The 21,454-nt window shown below is 41.5% G+C and overlaps 2 protein-coding genes across 2 annotated transcripts in view; one reads left to right on the plus strand and one right to left on the minus strand.

Annotated features, from left to right (window-relative positions):
* spartin overlaps nt 1-21,454 on the minus strand; it is a 260,528-nt gene that overhangs the window by 7,327 nt on the left and 231,747 nt on the right. The gene's annotated exons all lie outside the window — the stretch shown is intronic.
* Nucleotides 1,097-4,354, plus strand: LOC137236480 (uncharacterized). Its single transcript, XM_067759126.1, has 4 exons — nt 1,097-3,153; nt 3,212-3,465; nt 3,697-3,850; nt 3,914-4,354. Exons 1-4 carry the CDS (start codon nt 2,127-2,129, stop codon nt 4,030-4,032), a joined length of 1,554 nt encoding a protein of 517 aa, XP_067615227.1. The 5' UTR covers nt 1,097-2,126; the 3' UTR covers nt 4,033-4,354.

The following is a 21,454-nucleotide window of genomic DNA, read 5'->3' on the forward strand; positions in this document are numbered from 1 at the left end:
TTCATCATATGAAGTTGATGATATAAAAAAGATGTGATAGAACTGCGTAACAATATTACAATCAACTTCCAAAATCTAAATTTTCTACTTGCGGTTAAACAAATCAAAATATTTGAAGAGAACAATTCTGTCATTAGTGTCAACGTTTTCGGTCTGGATAATACCACTATAGTGGGCCAATATTATTTTACAAAAGAGGACCGAGAACATCATATAAATTTATTGTTGTTAGAGGACATTGACAACTTCCATTACGTTTGGATAAAGAACATTTCGAGGTAAGACACTAAAAAATCAAACTACTAACTAAATCAAACAAAATTCGTTAAAACAGTTTTTATTTTTATATAATTTAAGATTAATACTGTCATCCCTAGTTTTAAAATTCATTTCATTCCACTCATACATATATATTGTTCTCATTATTGTTCCATACTCACATTCATTTTACTCTGTACAACTCAAGCCAGTTTCATTTAAACTACCATTAAATATACACACTTAAATCTAATCGGTTGTCTGACAGAATTCAGAAGTGAGGTGATCTGTATTATACATACATACAGAAATAATTAATTACTTAAATATTGAAAATCGCGTTTAAAGTCGAAAATGGATTTAACAAAATTGAGTGTAGTGCAACTCAAGGCAGCTCTGGGTAAACTGGAGTTGAAAGTATCCGGTGTGGCATTACCACAATACAAGATGTTTGTATTCATGTACATGCCAGAATAAGTCCAGACTGTAAATGAATTTCACTTTTGACCACACACGAATGACTCAGCGGCACAGTCATAGCGGCATTGATAAGTTATATTGAACCCAGCGGGGAGCCGTATCCGTTTACAGTTGTTTAACCCATAAGCGTCACACTCACTAATATATTGATGCGTCATACCAAACTGCTCAAGCGGGAATTGTATTGACAATATGTAGGTCAATATAATAATTTGGTGACAAACCATTCCTCTCTATTGAGTCATGCACCTTTAGTATGTAAATATTAATGTAAGTATGTATATATGTATAGGTTACGAAATTTTGTATAAATAGTAATGAATTTCGTCAATAAAGAACAACTGATATCCAACGCGACTCATCAGCGTTCGTCTCTCAATCAGTTTTGTTTAACTTTCTTTACACCGGCAACAAGGTGGAGCTAATGCGACGCTTGCAGGAAGCCGACGCAGAAAAGGTAGCAGAGGTGGTTGGAGCAATCTTGGCAGATAATTTTACGGAGGAGGCAGCAGCAGCAGTGGTGGATGGTGAGAACAGTAGACTCAAGACACAGATAAGGGAGCAACAAGGCGTAGTGGAAGCCCTTAGTGCGGAGTTGAAAGCTCTTTGTACACGCACGTCCCCAAGCATGCCTGTCCATCCACAAGTCGCAAACAACGCACATTTACTTACGTCGCAGTCAACGCACATACCAACGCAAAACGCAGGCACAGCTTCGTTTCTAAATAATTCGCCATACAGCGCAGCAGCACAAGTACATGCGTCAATAGCATTCCAGCCAACGCCAGCGCAGAGTAACAGACAAGGTATTTCATCATCATATACCCAGAAGAAAAGTTGTCAAGCACTCCCAATAAGAAGGCATTAAAGAACAGCTTCCAAAAGAGAGCAATGCACGTTACCGCAGCGCTCCATAGTGATCGCTTCTTGTGCTCCTTCTTGAGAAGCGAGTTGATAAGGTGTGGAACAAAAAAAGCCGGCAAATGCTTTGTTTGTCTCAACAGTTACAGTTATGTATAACAGCACAAACTGAAAAGTGACGCGTCAATTTCAGCATTTATCATTATAAGTAAAATTTTTGTGACGAAAAGCCGCGTATTAATTTGTGTGGTGAGAAAATATTAATATAATTAAAAATGCATAAAAGAGGAACAAGTAGAAGTAACAAAAAACGAAAAATTGTGAAAGAAAAAAACAAATTAAGAGAATAACTTAAGAAAATCGAAGTAAATAGTGAAAGTGTGGAGTCTATCGAAGAAGTATGTAACAAAAGTGAAAATATAGTTTCCTACGAATTTAATATTTCTGCCGTAGATGCAGACAGACAGCCAGAGAGTCTAAATACTAAATTAAAAAACTTTTATTATGCTTTCAATCCCCCAAGGAATATGCTGAATGCCTTCTTAGGCATCTTAAATTCCGAGGGATTAATTGTGCCAATGACGCTCGCGGGGCTACTTAAAAGTACCAAGACGAAACCCATTATTAGAACTACAGCACCTGGAAAATATTTGCACATTGGGCTAGAGAAGCAGTTAAAAAAATTGCCACCATATGCGTTGCTTGGTTATGACGCAATCGTCCTCGATATAGATGTGGATGGATTGCCACTTTATAAAAGTAGCTCAGAAACTTTGTGGCCAATACTGGGAAGAGTTGTCAATATTTCAAAAATTGATGTGATTTTGATTGGAACGTATCTAGGTAAAAAAAAACCTTTCAATGTTGACACCTACCTTCACGACCTTACAATCGAAATTAAAGAATTGAAAGAACATGGGCTCATTTTGAATAGTAGGGAATTGAAAGTAGAGATAAGGGCATTCATATGCGATACACCGGCACGATCCTTCATGTGTGATATTATGGGTCATAATTCTTTAGTAGGCTGCTCTAAATGCTACCAGAAAGCAAAGCGGATCCATAACGTAACCACTTTCTCCACCACTGCGGCACGTTTGAGGACAGATGATGAATTTAGAGAAAGAAGACAACCGGAGTTTCATAAAGATTTTTATAGGTCTAGTCCGAGTGAACTGGAAAAGATTGGCATACAAATGATCACGCAGTTTCCGCTAGTGCCTATGCACTTATTGGACCTAGGCGTTACAAAAAGAATGCTTAATATCCTTCTGAATGGGATATCAAATTATAAGATCAGCGAAGAAAATAAAAGTTTGCTATCAACTAGGTTAATGTCGTTGGGTGCATACATTCCGAAAGATTTTCAGAGAAAACCTCGATCATTTGATGACATATGCCGATGGAAAGCCACAGAGTTTCGCCAATTTATTCTCTATACCGGACCAGTCGTACTGAAAAATATCATTCCTGTCGAAGTTTACAACGAGTTCTTATTGCTATTCGGATATAGATTGCTTTCAACACCTCACAATTTGGACTCAAATATTAATAGTAAGTATAAGTTTTCTACATAATATTTAAAAGATAATTACTTATTGACATTTTCTAGATATTGAATTAGAATTGAAGGCGTTAAAAGGTTTAGTAACTCAACAGAGTAACACCATTAAAACTTTAAAAGAAGACTTGTCCAATCGAGATGAAATTATTATAAAGGAATTAGCCTCTATCAATATATTTGTACGTGACATGGCATCTGAGAAGAAGGAAAATGCCGATATACTTCAAATCTTTCCTATTAAAAATATCGATGAGTTGCAGCGATTTGAAGATAATATACCTAACTTAGATGAACAAGCTTTGGTACGTTATATACTGATTGTAAATTCACGTAGATATCTTTATGTATTGCCGATTTAAAGTGTGGACCTGCTAAATATGAATTGTATGAATATAGTAAACTTTATTCGTTTTGTTTCGATCTTCTACAAATTCGACTTTTTCAGTTAGCAGGTTTCAACTCTAAGCCCCCATATCATAATGCTTTCTCTACATATGCTTAATATAACCAAACACCTTTTCTTCTGCTTTTAGCTTAATGCGATCAAAAAAATTATTCAAAGGGGAGGTATCGCAAAAAACCTACACCATTTATTAGGAAAGGACATTTTTCTTAATTTCAATTATGACGGGGTACAAACGAAACAAACGTTCAAACAATATATTAACATAAACGATATTTTATATAGTAAGTTGTAATAAAACTAATATTCAATCAAACTCTTTATTTGTCTTTTCTTTTAAATTGCAGAAGCTGTTTCTGAAGAAGTCGTAACAAAAGAAAACTTTATTTTCGAAATCAAAAAAGGCTTCAAAAATGCCAAGAACCGAGTACACAAGGCAACATGTCTAGCAAGAAAGCAAAAATAGTTTTTAAACAACAAATGCATATGTATATGTATGTATTACATTTCGTTTTGCGCTTAATTGATGTTTATTTAGACGTTTTTTAGTATATCAAATAACATAGCCTAATTGGTAAAAATGTTAAAAAAACACTTGAATGCAATCTTATTCTTATGTTCTTCTAAATGTATAAATACATATTTATTTAATATTAATTTCTACGTTTTTTTTCCGTATGGAATAACATATATGTTCATACATACATATAACATTTAATTTACGCTGAATTAATATTTAGTTTTACGTTTTTTTTCCTGTTGAACCAATAAACATGTGTACATACGTACGTAAGCACTCTAAATATTTAAATATTTCATTTATAAACTTATCCTTCGGAAGCGAAAAGGTAATGCCTTAGAACGACGCGTATATGGAGTGCTTGAGATGAACTCCTTCTATAAGACATTCCTCAGGAAGCGAGGCGGTAATGCCTTAGAACGAGGCGTATATGGAGTGTTTGAGACGAACTCCTTCTATAAGACATTCCTCAGGAAGCGAGGCGGTAATGCCTTAGAACGAGGCGTATATGGAGTGCTTGAGACGAACTGCTTCTAAAAGCCATTTCTTCGGAAGCGGGAAGGCAAGGGCTTGCAATTTGGCCCGTTTCATATAAAAAATAATTAAGGAATTCATCGAGATGGTAAGGCCCTCTAGACTCCGAAGAAGAGCTTCTGTAATTGCTTCTTACTCCTTCCTTTTTTACTGGGTACATATTCACCAGCACAAGCAATGGCACCAGCATCGTTTTGCACAAATCATGAGTACTTATACAAATATATTGCCACAATCACATGCATATGGGTCATTTTTTTACAAATCGAACAAATTTTGAGATTTCATAATTTTGATTCGGCTCAAACTTTTTTGAAGTTGCTCGCACGAAATAAGCAAATACCTGTATCAGGATTTCCTTGAAACATTTTTTTTTTCAGATATCTACATGTGCTCAGATTCGATGGGTACGCAAACTTGCCCACATTCAAAATGCTATATCTTTGGTTCCACTCGTCGTATCTTATTAATTTTTATTTTATTTTGAAGGTAACAATATTTACTTTATAACTGCGTTAAATATTTAATTTTATAAAATCAAAATAATGAATAAAAAATGAATTGCTTAAATAATTATTACATACTGTTTTCCCCCACGAATATTTTCGAAAAAATGTATATAATATGCGATACACTTTTATCTAAAAACCCTTTTTATTTTAAGTTGGACAATTTTGTGGTTCAAAAGATATTAACTCATTTCTGACCTGACCTCGAGCAACTTGCTTACATTTACTTGCAGCGGGTACGTGCTACAATTGTATACAACCAACGCCTGCCTGTGTATGCACGCATGGTGAACTTAACTGCAACATACATACATATATGTACTTGTAAATAAACCTAATAATCACTTAGCAGGTAGCTAGTTTTACGAAATTATTATTTATGTCAGAATAAGTATAAGCAGATGTAAGATTGTAAATAGAAAACAGAATTAAATTTTATTTCAATGTAGAAACATCGTTCATTTCCTTAATTCAGAAAGTTCTTGTTTTATTATTGCGTTTTTTAAATAAATATTATTAGGAAAATGCCGAAAGTTAAATGTTTTAATCCATTTGATTTGTCTCTGCACCCAAACAACAAAAAAAACTGATTGACGCTGGATATTTCTGTAACAAAAAAAGCGATGGAACAACGAATTTGCAACAAATGCCGACTGAAACTATCTAAAATCAACAAAGATAATGAGGTTTGTATATACTTGCACATATAATAATTGAATATACAAATTTAGAAACAATATATCTATTTATGGAACTCATATGTAAGACATTGGCAGCTGCCCTCATGTACACATATGGGTTTCCATATTTTAACTTCAATATTATTAAATTCGTCAAATATTAGGTACTTATCATACATTTATTCGTTTTTCCAGATGAAAGAATAAGATTATATTAATTTCAGCGAAGTACTCACTGAAACTGATAGCGACGCGAATTACGCTGCGGAATGTTCTACATCTGTATCATTGGAAAAAGACAGAGAATCAATGTTCGAGGGAACTAGTTTAATCAACAAAGGCTTAGAAATAATCGGAGTTTCACCAATTAAAAAAAAATGTTCATCAAAAACGCTATTAAACTGAAAAAAGGTTAGGCATCCTGCCTAAACATGCCGCCCTCTTGCGATACGCAACATCGTTTTCCACCAACGATCTCCGACCGCTGAAAAAGAACGAGAAAAAATGCCTTACAACTAAACTTAACCTAGATCGTGTATTCCGCCAACGTCGCCTATTACAGCATGCCACCTAAACAAGGAAGAAATGAACGGTTATGAAAAAGAGGTAAGTGAATATCTCTTGCCTTTTATTTAACACGCAATAAGTAGGGCTGACATATGTGGGAGGTTGGAAAGGACGCGATTCCAAGCGACCCATGAAATCATTACTATTTATTACTCTATTAATTAATCCACAGCGAGTATATATTTTTATACGGTAAAAGTATATCTGAATGAAACCACCAAGCATCTGAAATGCTTGTATAAAGTAAAAAGTCGATTGGGCTGGACGAAGAGGCCGAAGTCTCCGTCCCAGACTCACAAAAAATTTTTTTTTTTTTGGTTGGACGAAGAGGCGGAGGTCTCCGTTCCAGACTCGCAATTTTTTGGGGTTTGCCGGGTTGGACGAAGAGGCCGAGGTCTCCGTTCCAGCGTCTGACGCAACGTGTCGCTCTCAGGGCGACTGCTTATTTTTGTTCAACTAGGTGGGCAGGTGCTGGTGGCCGTGCGGTAGGTTGGGTTAAGTTTGTTCTCGCTATAGTGCGCGAAAACTACGCCAAAAATGCCTTTTGTGTGGCTGAAGTACTCGAAAATCTAAAGTCCTACTTGGCGGAAAATTTCTGACGTAAATTTTCAGATTTACGAAGCGTTCTCCACGACGGGTTCTATCTGCATGTACCCTTATGCGAAATGTTACGTTCAACCCTGTCGTATGGCTCTTTGTCAGTTAATAGCTGGTGTGGTGAGAATGAATATGTAGATTGTTTTTTCTCTTCATCGGCACTAATGACGTTTTGCTGGTTTTGTTGTGTGTACGTATGTAATGGGACTGCACGAGGCGTATGGATCAAAGAAAAAAGGGCCGATCCCGATTTTGTGTCTTGAGGGTTTTCGGTACCCGCATACACATTTTGTGCAGCACTACGTCGTGTGTGAAAGACAACGTATACAAACATCCATACATAATTATGCCAACGGTAAAGTACAAAAAAATGAACATTCAACCCGTGTAGAGAATGGAATTTTCAAATGAATTGAACTAAACGGTAAATAACTTTGCCGTTTTTTCATTCATTTCATTTTACGCGTGGCTGGAGTCAAAAGGGTAAGTGATAAAGTTTTGAATTAATTTCTATGGCTATTAATTACTTCTTTTACTTTTAGGTTCGGTTTACCAGAATAATTTTTGCATATTCTCACCAGTAAATTTTGCATAAAAGGTCAGTATTTGTTCCTCAATTCAATACTAATTGCAGTTCACATTCCACTTGAGAATTGGTGACTCCCCAAGTGGCTTGCATGAAGAAAAAAGAAACGATTATTCGCTGACTCATAAAATCGCCTGCAGGCAAGACGACCCGAAACTCCTCTCCAACTACCCTGCAAAAATCGTTGGATCACGTGGTCCACTGGAGTACTTACCATTATGCCCCACTGTAATGCAGCAATGGACGAACTCATGTTTCTACAAGAACATATTGTAAGCCGATCATTGCTCGTTTTTAACGATTGTAATCACTACACGATGTTTATTGGAATGTGGGTACTCCATGGATTACTCTGATGTAACGGAGTTGGAGTATATGATCCAGTCCTAGGACATCGCAATGTTAATTGGACCATATTTTTTGTATGAATTGTGGTTACATGAATACATGGAGTACTCGCGATTTTTGCAGGGTAGTGCTGAACGATTCCAGTAATCTAGATCGTACTATAAAACTGAAGTGTAACTTCTGCTATAATCGCCAAAAGGAGCTCACAGCAGGTAAGTGAATTTGGTTGATATGTATCAAAAAAAAAAAAAAACGAACCTCAACTCGTCGCCGGCTTCAGTGGCGATAGTTCTTCAGTATTAAGAATAATTACAATTAATTCATTCACATCAAGATGAAGGTGAAGTGACTACCTTTGGTGGTCGCACACTTATTAGTTGAATCAACCAATGCAAGATTTAAGCAGTGCCCGCCAATTACATGCACACTGTAACAAATTTATTTGCAAATCCTTTTATTTGCAACCTTCTGCTAAGTTCGAATCACTAAACTGTTGAATAAATAACTCCACTCTTCAGTAATGCAAAATGGCCTTTATTAAAGTACTTCAAAATAACACTTATGTTTCGCTTACTGATAACTTGCTTAACTCAAACTAACTCTACTATAGCCCGACAGATTGCGTGCTTAATCAAAACTGATTCTAGCGTCTCTATATATCGCTGCCTTTCATACTCTTTGATTTCCTCGTTCGCATCTTCTAGGCGCTTCCATTTCCAGAATCTACTAGTTTGCCATCAGCTATCAAATTTCTCAGCTGTAACTACAATTGCACGATTTTATAGCTTCTCTCATTGCATACTTTCGGGAGTATCTCAGATATATGCATGTGGTTGTGCGTTGCTCCTCAGCTGCGTATACGTACATATGTGTAGACATAATGATTGATTCGTTTATGTAGATACAAGTGACTGTCTGCTTTATTGTTGTTGTGACTTCATTTAATTAGCATCAAACTAGGGATGTGAGTATCACTTAGTGTCACTCATACTCGTCAACCTGCCCTCCACTTAAGTTTGATCGTCCCGATCAGACAAATCTCTCGATCTAGACGCTGCTAGCATCTCCAAATGTACCACTCTTCTACTCCGTGGTTTCCCAATGGTTTGTATGCGGTAGATGGTGTCACTGATCTTCTTCACAACTTTGTACGGGCCTTCCCAACTGCACCGAAATTTGGATGGAACACCTTTCCGCCGGTGAGGGTTGTATAACAGCACCAAATCTCCCGCCAAGTAACCTTCTGAATTATTGTTCTCATCGTACCTGTGTTTCATCATACTACTCATTACCCTGGTTCGTTCCTTCACACTCTGTTGTTTGGCCAATGAACTACTTCGTAGAGATTGCGCTTGACGGATTGGCTTCGCATAATCAGTATCGTTCCCACGTTTCACAACAGTGGTGCGCCCTGGCTTGAAACCACCCTTACATTAATTATGGAAAATTCCTTTAGTCGTTTTCGTGCGCCCCTTTGGTTCTGTCAATGCCAGTGGTTCTCTCGCAGGTATTTTTGATTTCGCTTTATTTGGCTCATTCGTTCCATCAACTTTTACCTTTGACTTTCGTGGTCTTCTTTGTCAACCCTTTCCCACCAGTACTCGATTACTGCTGAACCCCTTTTTTCAAACTGAAGTTAAGTGATATATCCTGGTTCTTATAGCGCATAATCTTTCTCCGCATATCGATCCTGATGTCATGGTCAACTAAGAAGTCCACTCCCAATATGACTTCATCAACAATCTCCGCCACAATGAATTTGTGTAGAAACATGACCTTTCCAATTAATACCTCACATACCACTTCTGTTGTTGTTGTTGTTGTAGCAATGCTCGCCCCACCTAATAGCCGCGACCGATCACAAATTGTAATCAATATCCTCTAACGGGAGTCCAAGGAAACTTGTCGTTTCAACAGGGGTGGACCATAAGGAAAGGGGTGTTAGAGGCGTTGGTTCCACATTACAATTAAAGAGATGGTTGGTGTCATGTGGGGACACATTGCAAGCGGGGCATACATTTTGTATGTCGGGGTTGATTCTGGATAGGTAAGAGTTTAACCTGTTACAGTATCCAGAACGAAGTTGAGCAAGAGTGACACGCGTTTCCCTGGGGAGTATGCGTTCCTCTTCCGCGAGTTCTGGATATTTTTCTTCAAGTACTGGATTCACCGGGCAATTCCCGACATAAAGGTCCGACGCCTGTCTATGGAGTTCACCAAGGACCTGCTTGTGTTTTTTCGCTTCATACGGCTGGGTTCTCAGGTGTCGTATTTCCTCAAAATGCTTACGGAGATGACTCCTTAGGCTCCTAGGCGGTGCTGGTTCGTCAATCAGATGTCTGTTGGGATGCCCAGGTTTCTGGGTATTCAACAGAAACTGTTTGGTCAGCATCTCATTTCTCTCCCTGATGGGGAGTATTCTCGCCTCATTATGCAGATGGTGTTCTGGGGACATAAGAAGACAGCCCGTGGCGATTCTGAGAGCAGTATTTTGGCAGGCCTGTAGTTTCTTCCAGTGGGTAGTTTTTAGGCTTGGCGACCATATGGGTGACGCGTAGCACGTAATCGGCTGGCTAATTGCTTTGTATGTGGTCATGAGCGTTTCTTTATCTTTTCCCCAGGTACTGCCAGCAAGGGATTTGAGGATTTTATTACGGCTCTGAATTCTCGGAACAATTGCGGTTGCGTGCGCACCAAAATGTAGATCCTGATCAAACGTCACTCCCAAGATCTTGGGGTGTAGGACAGTCGGTAGCGTAGTGCCATCGACGTGGATGTTCAATATGGTCGACATTTGGGGCGTCCATGTTGTAAATAAGGTCGCGGAAGATTTAGTCGGTGACAATGCCAGGTTTCGCGAGGCGAAAAAACTGGAGAGATCAGGGAGATAGCCGTTTATTTTATTGCATAGCTCATCGATCTCTGGGCCTGGGCCTGTGGCCATTATTGTGCAGTCATCGGCGTAGGAAACGATTGTGACTCCTTCCGGTGGTGAAGGTAGCTTAGATATGTAGAAATTAAACAAAAGTGGGGATAGGACACCACCCTGTGGCACCCCCTGTTTAATTCTCCTTGGTTTTGATGTTTCGTTTCTGAATTGCACCGATGCCTGCCGACCACCCAGATAATTTGCGGTCCACCTTTTAAGACATGGGGGAAGGGTAGACCCTTCCAGGTCTTGCAGTAATGAGCCATGGTTGACCGTATCAAAGGCTTTTGATAGGTCTAGCGCTACGAGTACTGTTCTATGGTGGGGGTATTGATTCAAACCGCAATTTATCTGGGTGCTAATGACATTTAGCGCGGAGGTAGTGCTATAAAGTTTTCTGAAGCCATGCTGATGAGGGGCTAGCTGCAACTGTGCTTGGAAATAAGGGAGAAAAATGGCTTCAAGCGTCTTTGCCACTGGCGATAGGAGAGATATCGGACGATATGACTCACCTACGTTAGCTGGTTTCCCAGGCTTTAGTAGCGGGACCACCTTGGCCATTTTCCATTTCTCGGGTATGGCAAAGGTGGAGAGAGACAGGTTGAAGACATGCGCTAAATATTTGAAACCCTCTTTCTCTAGGTTTTTAAGCATCGGCATGGCTATGCCGTCTGGGCCCACTGCTTTGGATGGTTTAGCGCGACCAATGGCGTCCTCAACCTCTCTAGCGGTGATGGTGATTGGTGACGCGCTGAATTTGTGTTTATGTGCGTGTCTATTGGCTCTCCGGCTATCTTTGTCGACCGTAGGATGCATTATATATTGTCGGCAGAAAGCGCTCGCGCATTATTCCGCATCCGACAGCACCTTATCGCCAAAGGCGATGGAAACTTTGTCTTTGTGCTTAGTCGGATTCGATAGGGACTTTACGGTGGACCAAAGTTTACCTACACCGGTAGAGAGGTTACAACCTCTTAGGTGCTCTTCCCATTTCGCCCGCTTGTGTTCGTCCACAAGCAATCTGATGCGTTGGTTTATATCCCTTATTTGGGGGTCGCCTGGATAAGCTGTGTTATAAGGTCGCGTTCCCTCGCTAAGCTCGCGGCCTCCGCCGGGAAGTGGGGCCGGATTTCGGGAATTCTCCCGGCGGGCATGAAATGTGCCGAGGCGGATTCAATGACCTTACGGAAGGCACGCTCCCCTTGGCGGGCATCAGTCGGGATAGGGAGGGCAGCAAAGCTGCTGTCTGTTGCAGATTTATATTCTTCCCACTTTCCTTTTTTGAAGTTTATGAAAGTGCGTTTTTCGGTGACGATGAAGTCGGCTGTACGCTCGAACGAAATAAGTATGGGCAGGTGGTCGGATGCCAATGTTACCATCGGCTGCCAGTTGACGCAGTTTACGAGTTCTGCGCTCACGATTGAGATATCTGGCGAGCTATGACAGCTTCCTACCATACGTGTGGGGGCGTCTCCGTTTATTGTGCAGAACGTCGTTTCTTCTATTTGATCCGCCAACATCTCACCCCTACTGTCCGCCCGCAAGTTTGAATGCCATAGGTCGTGATGGACATTGAAATCGCCTAAGATAATGCGATTGTTGCTAGTGAGTAAGGCCTCGATTTTAGGGCGGTATCCACTGGGGCAACAGGTGACAGGAGGGATGTAGATGTTGATGATTTCTAGATTTGCATGACCGGACAGATAGGCCTTGACGTTCTAAGACATTGTCCCTGCGGTCGATGCCAGGATCAAATATATGATATTGCACAGAGTGGTGTATAATAAACGCGAGGCCGCCTCCATTTCCGCTCTCGCGGTCCTTCCTGTGGACATTATACCCAGAGCAGGTCTGCAATGCAGATCTTGCTGTGAGTTTAGTCTCTTGAATCGCAGCAATGCGGATGTTGTGCCGCTTCATGAAATCGACTATCTCCGTAATCTTCCCAGTTAGTCCATTACAGTTTAACTGCAGAATTCTGAAGTGCATGAGGGGTGACGCCGCCACTCTAGGGGTAAGTGACGGGTGACTACGCCTAGGTTGTGGAAGGCCAGGACGCAATTACTGTTGTGGCCTTGGGACTGGGCGCCCTTGGGCAAGCATTGGGGTACCCGGATGATTTGGGTTTGCGACCTGGCAACATGGCGCGATGAAACCCGTCGAGGAGTTGCCGTCGCGGAGACCAGAACATCTAGGAAAGTGGCACCACCCAAGGCAGGAGCTGCATTGAGCGGATGTCGCAAACCTATATATTCTGTGCTGGCAGACGGTGCAAACGGAGGGAGGGACTAAGAGTCTGTTTCCCTGACCTGCACGATTGCTGCCAGAAAAGAGCGGGGCAGAAGAAGACGGGGGCAGGGGCTGATGCTCAGCATTGCTACCAGCTCTACTACGAAGGTAGTAGTTATGAGTGGTATCAGCTGTTTGAGTTGTTGGCGCCGTGGGGCGCGAGCAGCAGCGGGTACTTGTTGTGGCTTGCTGAGCAGCGAGGCTGCTGGAAGGTAGTGGAGGGGCACTTAGGCGTAGACTACGGGACGCCCTTGGGCGTGAGCAGCAAGGAGCCACAAAAGATTTATAAAAGTTACGTGGACGTCGGGTTTTGGGATCAAGCCCAGAACAACCTGTCCGATGCAACCATCCCTTGCACGAGACACACTGAACAGAGTATGACCGTCCTAAAAAGATTCTTTTCTGGCAAATGCAGCAAAACCATTTCCCAGGACCGGGGTCAGGAGACGGACCCGGATTGGGTTCGATACCTTCCCGGAGTAAGAGAATATGTAGCAGTCCTGCTGCAAGGAGCTGCTGGGAGGATGACAATTTGTGGGAGGGACGAAACAAATTAAATGGGGTCACACTGAAATGACAGTCCTTGGTCGGGAAAAATCCCGAGTCGCTCCGGTACATAGAACCGACTGCCTTGGGAAGCGACATACCACTTCTACTTGGACTTGGTTATACTCGCCAGTGACCGTACGCAACCTTGCTCCAGGTAACGGTTTTACTCTCCTGTTGACCAAGTCAGATCAGATTAAGGAATGAGATGCGCCCGTATCTACAGTCAGTACACGCCCCTTGCCATCCAGCTTTCCTTCGACTGCAAGACTGCTCGATTTTCTTCCAATTTTTGACACAGATATCACAGGACATTCAATAGCTGGGGCAAGTTTTCGTTCTTTACATATTACTCGCTCTTGCTCATCCCCACCAGCTTTGTTATTACGACCACCCATGCTGTTGAAACTACTAGGATCAAGATCGCAATGACGTACAATGTGACCGGGCTTCCCGCATTTGAAGCATTTGATAACTTTTTCACTCCGCTTTTGCGATCCTTTCAGCGCTCCAATATTGCGTCTACCTACTCTGGCCTTTCTACTTCCACACGGCGTGCTTTGAAAACTGGCTTACACAGAAGCGACGCTGTCTCCTGAATCAGAGCATGTGATATCGTTTCTGCGAAGGTTGGCTTTGGGTTTGCGTATGTAGCTCGCTTTGTTTCGACGTCCCGTATGCCATTTATAAAGCTCTGAATCTTTACCCTTTCAGTGTATTTCACGGGTGCGTCCGCATTTGCAAGATGTGCCAGCCTTTCAACATCCGACGCAAACTCTTGCAATGTTTCACCAGGCCTCTGGAAGCGGTTCAGTAACTCCATTTGGTATATCTGTCTCCTATGCCCAGTTCCGTATCGTCTTTCTAGAGCACCAATCAATGCTTCATAACAGTCCCGTTCGCCCTCTGGAATGGTTTGTAAAATCTCAGCTGCAGGCCGTTTCAATGCTATGAAAAGTGCAGCAACTTTATCTTCAGTATTCCAGTTGTTCGCTGCCGACGTCTTCTCAAATTGGAGCTTAAATACCTGGAAAGGAGCAGAACCATCAAACGTTGGCGATTTTACCTTCAGAGTAGGCGTTGACGTTATTGGACGGTTCAATTGTAACTCCTGAATACGATCTTTTAAAGCATCTATCTCGGTCTCCATTTTATCTTGTCGACCACTGAACCCTTCCTGAAACTGCGTTAGTTTCTCTTCCATACGCGATTCTAGTTGTGCAGAGATCTGCGATGATACCTGTGCTGAAATTTGTGTCGACATTTCTGATATACGTGCCTCTTGTGCTTCAATTTTAGATGTCATTTCTGACGACATTTCTGAGATACGTGTCTCCTGTGATTCAATCTTCGCTGTAATACGGTTCTCCTGCGATTCTAGTTGTTTTGCCATCTTGGATGGTTTGCGTGTCTCTTGCGATGCCAGTTGAGATGACATTTGTGACGACATTTCTGAAATGCGTGCCTCCATCTTGGATGTTAAACGTGTTTCCTGCGATTCCAGCTGAGATGCCACTGTCGATGTTTGAGCAGTTATTGCAGCCAATATCATGTTCAAGTCTGTGCTCGTAACTGTCTGCGATGTTTCGTTTTTCTCTTAAATTTTCGTTGTTGTCTCGTCGACATCAAGATGAGAGACATACTCTTCCACGTTAATTCCTTCTGCTTCCATTGTCTCTCGTAGTCGTGCCTGAAGTTCGAGTTCAATGCCGGTCGTATTCAATCCACGGCTCTCCAACACCTTCTTCAGTTGCTGGATCTTCAATTCACTAAACTTTGCCATGTCCTTGTGTCCTCTGGAGTTTATTCAACAATTCCTCTTCTGACACCAATTGTAACGAATTTACTTGCAAATTCTCTTTATTGCAACCTTCTGCTAAGTCCGAATCACTAAACTGTTGAATAAATAACTCCACTCTTCAGTAATGCAAAATGGCCTTTATTAAAGTACTTCAAAATAACACTTATATTTCGCTTACTGATAACTTGCTTAACTCAAACTAACTCTACTATAGCCCGACAGATTGCGTGCTTAATCAAAACTGATTCTATCACCTCTATCTGTCGCTGCCTTTTATACTCTTTCATTTCCTCGTTCACATCTTCTAGGCGCTTCCATTTCCAGAATCTACTAGTTGGCCATCAGCTATCAAATTTCTCAGCTGTAACTACAATTGCACGATTTTACAGCTTCTCTCATTGCATACTTTCGGGAGTATCTTAGATATATGCTATCAAATTTCTCAGCTGTAACTACAATTGCACGATTTAATAGCTTCTCTCATTGCATACTTTCGGGAGTATCTCAGATATATGCATGTGGTTGTGCGTTGCTTCTCAGCTGCGTATACGTACATATGTGTAGACATAATGATTGATTCGTTTATGTAGATACAAGTGACTGTCTGCTTTATTTTTGTTGTGACTTCATTTATTTAGCATCAAACTAGGGATGTGAGTATCACTTAGTGTCACTCATACTCGTCACAATACGTATAGATTTAAGTTAAACAAAGCCCGAGGGGACGATTTAATCTTGCCTTGGACAAGAAATAATTAAAACTCCATTGGCATTTTTGGTTGAAATGTATGGTAATGGTAATGGTATGATTAGTTTGAAACAGGCACTCGACCCATTTAACAGGCAACCAGTACTACAAGGATATTTGTTATTAATAATCAGCGTTTTGTCAAATCTCCATAGGGAATAGTGATTGTGATCGCGAAGAGGGGTTTGCAAATTAAGAAAGTGTAACCAAGTGATATGAACATAACGATACCCGCCGGGTAGCCTAGAATTTTGTGACAACAAGATATTTTTGGATGTGGGTGATTTGGAAATTTCGGGTGAGTGTGAACAGGAGTGGTTCACCGGTTATGTGTGTGTGAAACTTGTGACTTCTTATCATTTTTGGAGCCCCATTGTTTTTGTGCGGTATGGGTTTGCCATGGACGCCGGTGTCTCCCAACTCATGCAGATACTCGACCACGGCAGAAAACAATTTGTCTTGAATGTGCTCTTGGCTTGTAGGAGCAAGGCGTTGGCATTTTCAAATGCTTATTTTGCCGTGGAGTCTTATGCGAGGCCGATCAATTTGACCGACAGAGGTGATGAATATGGTGGCTGTTTGCATGATGGTGTTAACAGGTTTTTGTAAGGTGATTAACAAAACGGCTGTCAATTTCTACTAACATGTGACGCTGTAGGGGTTATTATATAATTTACATGGATTTTCATACATATGCCGGAGTAGCTTTAACATATCCCCCGAATATAAATACAACCGATGTGTACATAAATCAGGATATACTTCTAAGATTTTATTAGCATCATCAACCCTGTCATAACCGTTAAATGCGATTTATTATGACTTAGCTTCAAGCGTTTTTAGATCCAGAAGCTTGACTGCTGTCTAAATCATAATCATTTTCACCATGGCCTGTACATTTCTTGATAGCTAATGGGGTTTCAGGTCCATTATTGACAAGGCAACCTTCCATCTATTCAAAAAAAATAACGCTTCACTTTGCCTCCATAGTTCATAAGCATTCTGTGGCACCTATGCCTATTCAAATTTGAAGTGCATTTTCCATCGAATTTGTAAGCTTGATGAGTACTTTTCAAGACATTGGAATTATAAAGTTCCGAGCGGATTGCAATTGGCAAACTGTCAAAAATTCGATGCAGGTACGGATAGGAGCTTTCAATCTTCTGCACGATATTACCAAATATCCAACACATATGCTGTTGCAGGACACAACCGATGTTGTTTTGGAATTGGCACCCACTTTAGATGGCCACAAACGTTTGGTACAAAATGCTGCAAGACGTGCGTGTAGTACATGGTTCTTGGTGGGAGCAATTACTTAAATATGCATACCTTTCTGCACACAGCGTGGGAGAAAATTTGAATGTGCAGCTGAAGGGATGAATGCGTCCTAATTCATATTCTGTTTGTTTAGATTTATATACAACAAAAATTTGAATTTTCGACGCCGTGCCCTCTTTATCTACGACTATCGTTGTAAATCTATTTGCCCATTCCTCATAGGTGACAGATACGGACTTTCCGACCATGGAGATTCGTACTGAATGCGAGCGGGGGGGGGGGGGGGGGGGGGGGGATATGCTGTGGAGCGCATTGAGGCCAAGCGCATCCATAATGGGCGAACTGAATACCTCTTAAGGTGGGAGAATACCTGGGAGCCGAAGGAGAACCTGGCTTGCCCGGAGCTGGTCGCAGAATTTGAGCAGTCATAAGAAAAACTCAACTACTCCGCCGGTACAACTTGTTTATTTCCCTTTTCCTTTCTTTTTCTTCTTAAGTGGAACAAAAAAATGTTGGTGCGACGGGTTTCGATCGTGGGCTGGAATCCTCGGCAACCTTACGAGCCACTTTGACATCAGCAGGAGAAATACTGCTCATGATCCAGTGGAAAGGTGTCGATGAGGGTGAACTGGTGCCGGCTGAACGGGCAAATGTCGAATGTCCCCACTTAGTCATCCAATTTTACCAAGAGCGTCTAACATGGGAGTAAGTAGGGGTAAGGACAAAAATTTAAAACATATGAATTGTTATCATACTTTTTACCCCTGCTTCCCACAAGCCTCCCATGTGAGGAGCACTCGGAGGTATGAAATGCCATGCGAGAGTTTGATGGCTATATTTATTTATTGTGTCGTCCCTTGCTCCCCGCAGAAATGCCTTAAACTCAGATCGTAAAGATCACGAAGCTCCGACAAAGTTAGTACCATTGTCGGAGTAGACGTTTTTTTGGCATCCTCGTCTAGATACAAATCTGGCGAAAGCAGCAAGAAAGGACCCGGTACTGAGGTCGTTTGTCACTTCAAGATGAATAGCGTGCAGACTTTACAGTTCTGGATGACAGATTTTATGATGTTTTTAACACGCGGAATCCAGTACTGAGTGCGAATAAGGCGCAGCATCAGCTGGTTTTCTCCATGGAGGGAGATCTTATGCATAAATTCAACTAGGAGTCTGGTTAACTTACAGGTGTATCGAAGGATAATGGGGTGACGCTCATTGTAGGACATATCTTTGCATGCGCCAACCCTATAACCAGTTCTGATTATACCTTCAGTATCGATGAATGGGTTCAAGGGTAAAATCTCACTCTTCCCATGAATTAGTTTCCCTGACTTCAAATGTGGGTATTCTTCTTGATAATGTTGTCTTTGGCATATTGCTATCAATCGTTGTGTCGTTGTTTCTATTTCTTCAGGTGCTATTGAATGAGACTGCCTTTGAAAGAAACTTTAGTTTTTGGATGTGTTCTGCGGAAGAAACGAAAAATGTATGATATAACCCGCAACGCCCTTGAAAAGCCGGAGAACCTATCAAGGATGTTAGGGTTGTTATTTACTGACCTTGGATGAACCTCTACCCTCTCTTCCTCAATAGACGTGTTATATTCAGTGTATTCGGTGATTTCCTCTAACAGCACGGCTCCGCAAAGTTCCAAACGTGGAAGAGAAAGAGTTTTCACTGGGGCTACTCGGGTTTTCGCAAGTAGATTTATGCAGATGTCATCATCCGTTTTCACGCGCATGTAAACGGCTACCGCATAAGTCTTCTCGGATGCGTCACAAAATCCATGGATCTCGATGTCGGTTACTGGTGAAAAGTTGACCCATCTAGGTATCCTGATTTTATCGATCTCGTGGTATTGGTCGGTGAAGGTTTTCCATCGTTCCAGCGTACTGGTCGATACTGGTTCGTCCCAAGCGGTACCTTCTAACCATATACTCTGCATGAGTATTTTTGCCACAATTACCATTTGAGCCAACCAGCCTAAAGGGTCAAAAAGTTTGGCTATAGCGGATAGGATTGCTCGTTTGGTGATGTTTTCGCCACTCTCTAGGCTTCCTGCTTTGAAATAAAATACATCTGAGCGAGCGTTCCATCGTATCTGCTTTGGGGATGTCCCTTAGAATGTCCTCTGAATTGGATGTCCATTTGCGGAGTGGAAAACCCGCCGAGTGTATGACATGACTGGCTTTCATCTCTGGCTTTAATGGTCGATGTGATTGTATGTCCACCCGCTAATACGTCATCTACATATGTACATGCATTCTCGCAGTATGCTAGCCGCTGTAGGGTGTGCATTTGCTACGTCGTCCGCCAGTTGTAGGAGCGTTCTTATCGCGAGATATGGAGCGCAATTCACTCCGAAGGTAGCCGTCTTTAATTCGTAGAGACTAATAGGGTCATTCGGGGAAGTGGGATACACAATGCGTTGAAATTTGGTGTGATTTTCGTTCACCCAAATTTGTCGATACATCTTTTCGATGTCGCTATTGAAGACGAAACAGTATAGTCTCCATCGTAAGATTAATATGGGTAAATCCGCTTGTAGAACTGGGCCTGGGAGGAGTATGTCATTTAAACTAATGCCATTCGCCGTAGGGCTTGAGGCATTGAATACGACGCGTACCTTGGTAGTGGTACTTTCTGCTTTGGCACCACGCGGTGCAGGAAATAATTATCCGAATCGTCGGATGGGATATTGTTTTTTAATTTCCTCATATGTCCGAGCGTTTCATATTCAGACAACACTCGAACATACTCTTTACCTAAATCTGGGGTTTTTAATAGCCGCCCCTCATTCCGGAAGAATTGAGAGCCCTTCAGTGACGGTCCTAACTGAATATTATCAGGGTAATCCTGCCTGAATGGTAGCGCATCTGTATACCTCCCAGTTTCATCCCTTTTTGCTGTATTTTTAAATAATTGTTCCCAATACTTTTCCTCTTCATTTAATATATTATTTTTGGGCACAATTTCTAACTCCCAGAAAGCTTTTAGTTGGTTGTTTAACGCAACCTCATTGTAGAATGACATGATGCTCTTCGTTGGACTCGGTGCTTCGATTCGACCGGTTAATATCCAACCGAACACTGTCTCTTGGGCCAAAAGTGTGTTTAGTACATGCTTTTTCAGACCGCTCATTATAATTTGGGGATATATGTCTCCGCCAAGTACGAGATCTACGTCTTCGATGACGTAGAACCTCTTGTCTGCCAAAACTAAGTCTGGAAATACCTGCATAGTCATGGCATTGATATGGCAGGATGGAAGATTCCCAGTGAGTTTAGCTAGGGCCAGAACGGGTGTAGTTAGGCTGAAGCAGGGATCCACTGGCGAACGTAATTCAATGTTGGATGCTTTCATCTGAGCTGACCCCGCATTTGTGATGCCTGAAACCTGGGCATGCATTTTCCTTGCTGGCAAATTGATTCTAAGTTTCAGTCTTTCCGTTATTAAGGAACATTCAGACCCAGAATCAATTAATGTCCGCGCGGAGAAGTCGGTACCATTATGGTGAATGTGTACGCGAGCAGTTCCTAATAGCACACCTGTGCTGGAGTTGGTATGACAGGATTTTACATTCTGGGTCGTCGAAGAATATGGTTGCTCCTATTCCTGTCTTTTTCGCGCCTGTGCGAAGTTGACGGAATATTATCCGCGTCTTTGAAAGGATTGCGCACCGCAGTTTGCTGAAGTGTGGTGACGAGAGTGGCATTTGGAACAGTTGTAAGCACTGGTGCACCTCGTCTCTGTGTGTCCTGGGGATAAACTGTTTAGCCACTTGTGGACTTTGTGAATTTAATCCTTTCTACCGGGGTTAACTCGCAAAAGCGTGAACAGTTTCGTAGTCTGTGCTCAGGGGATATGCACATTTTACAAACTGATTTTGCTGTTTGCTTAGATACTTTTGTTTGAAAAGCACCAAGTGTTTTCGTAGGGGTTTCTGTCGATTG

Source organism: Eurosta solidaginis, chromosome 1 (genome assembly GCF_040869045.1).
Source record: "Eurosta solidaginis isolate ZX-2024a chromosome 1, ASM4086904v1, whole genome shotgun sequence".
NCBI lineage: Eukaryota > Metazoa > Arthropoda > Insecta > Diptera > Tephritidae > Eurosta > Eurosta solidaginis.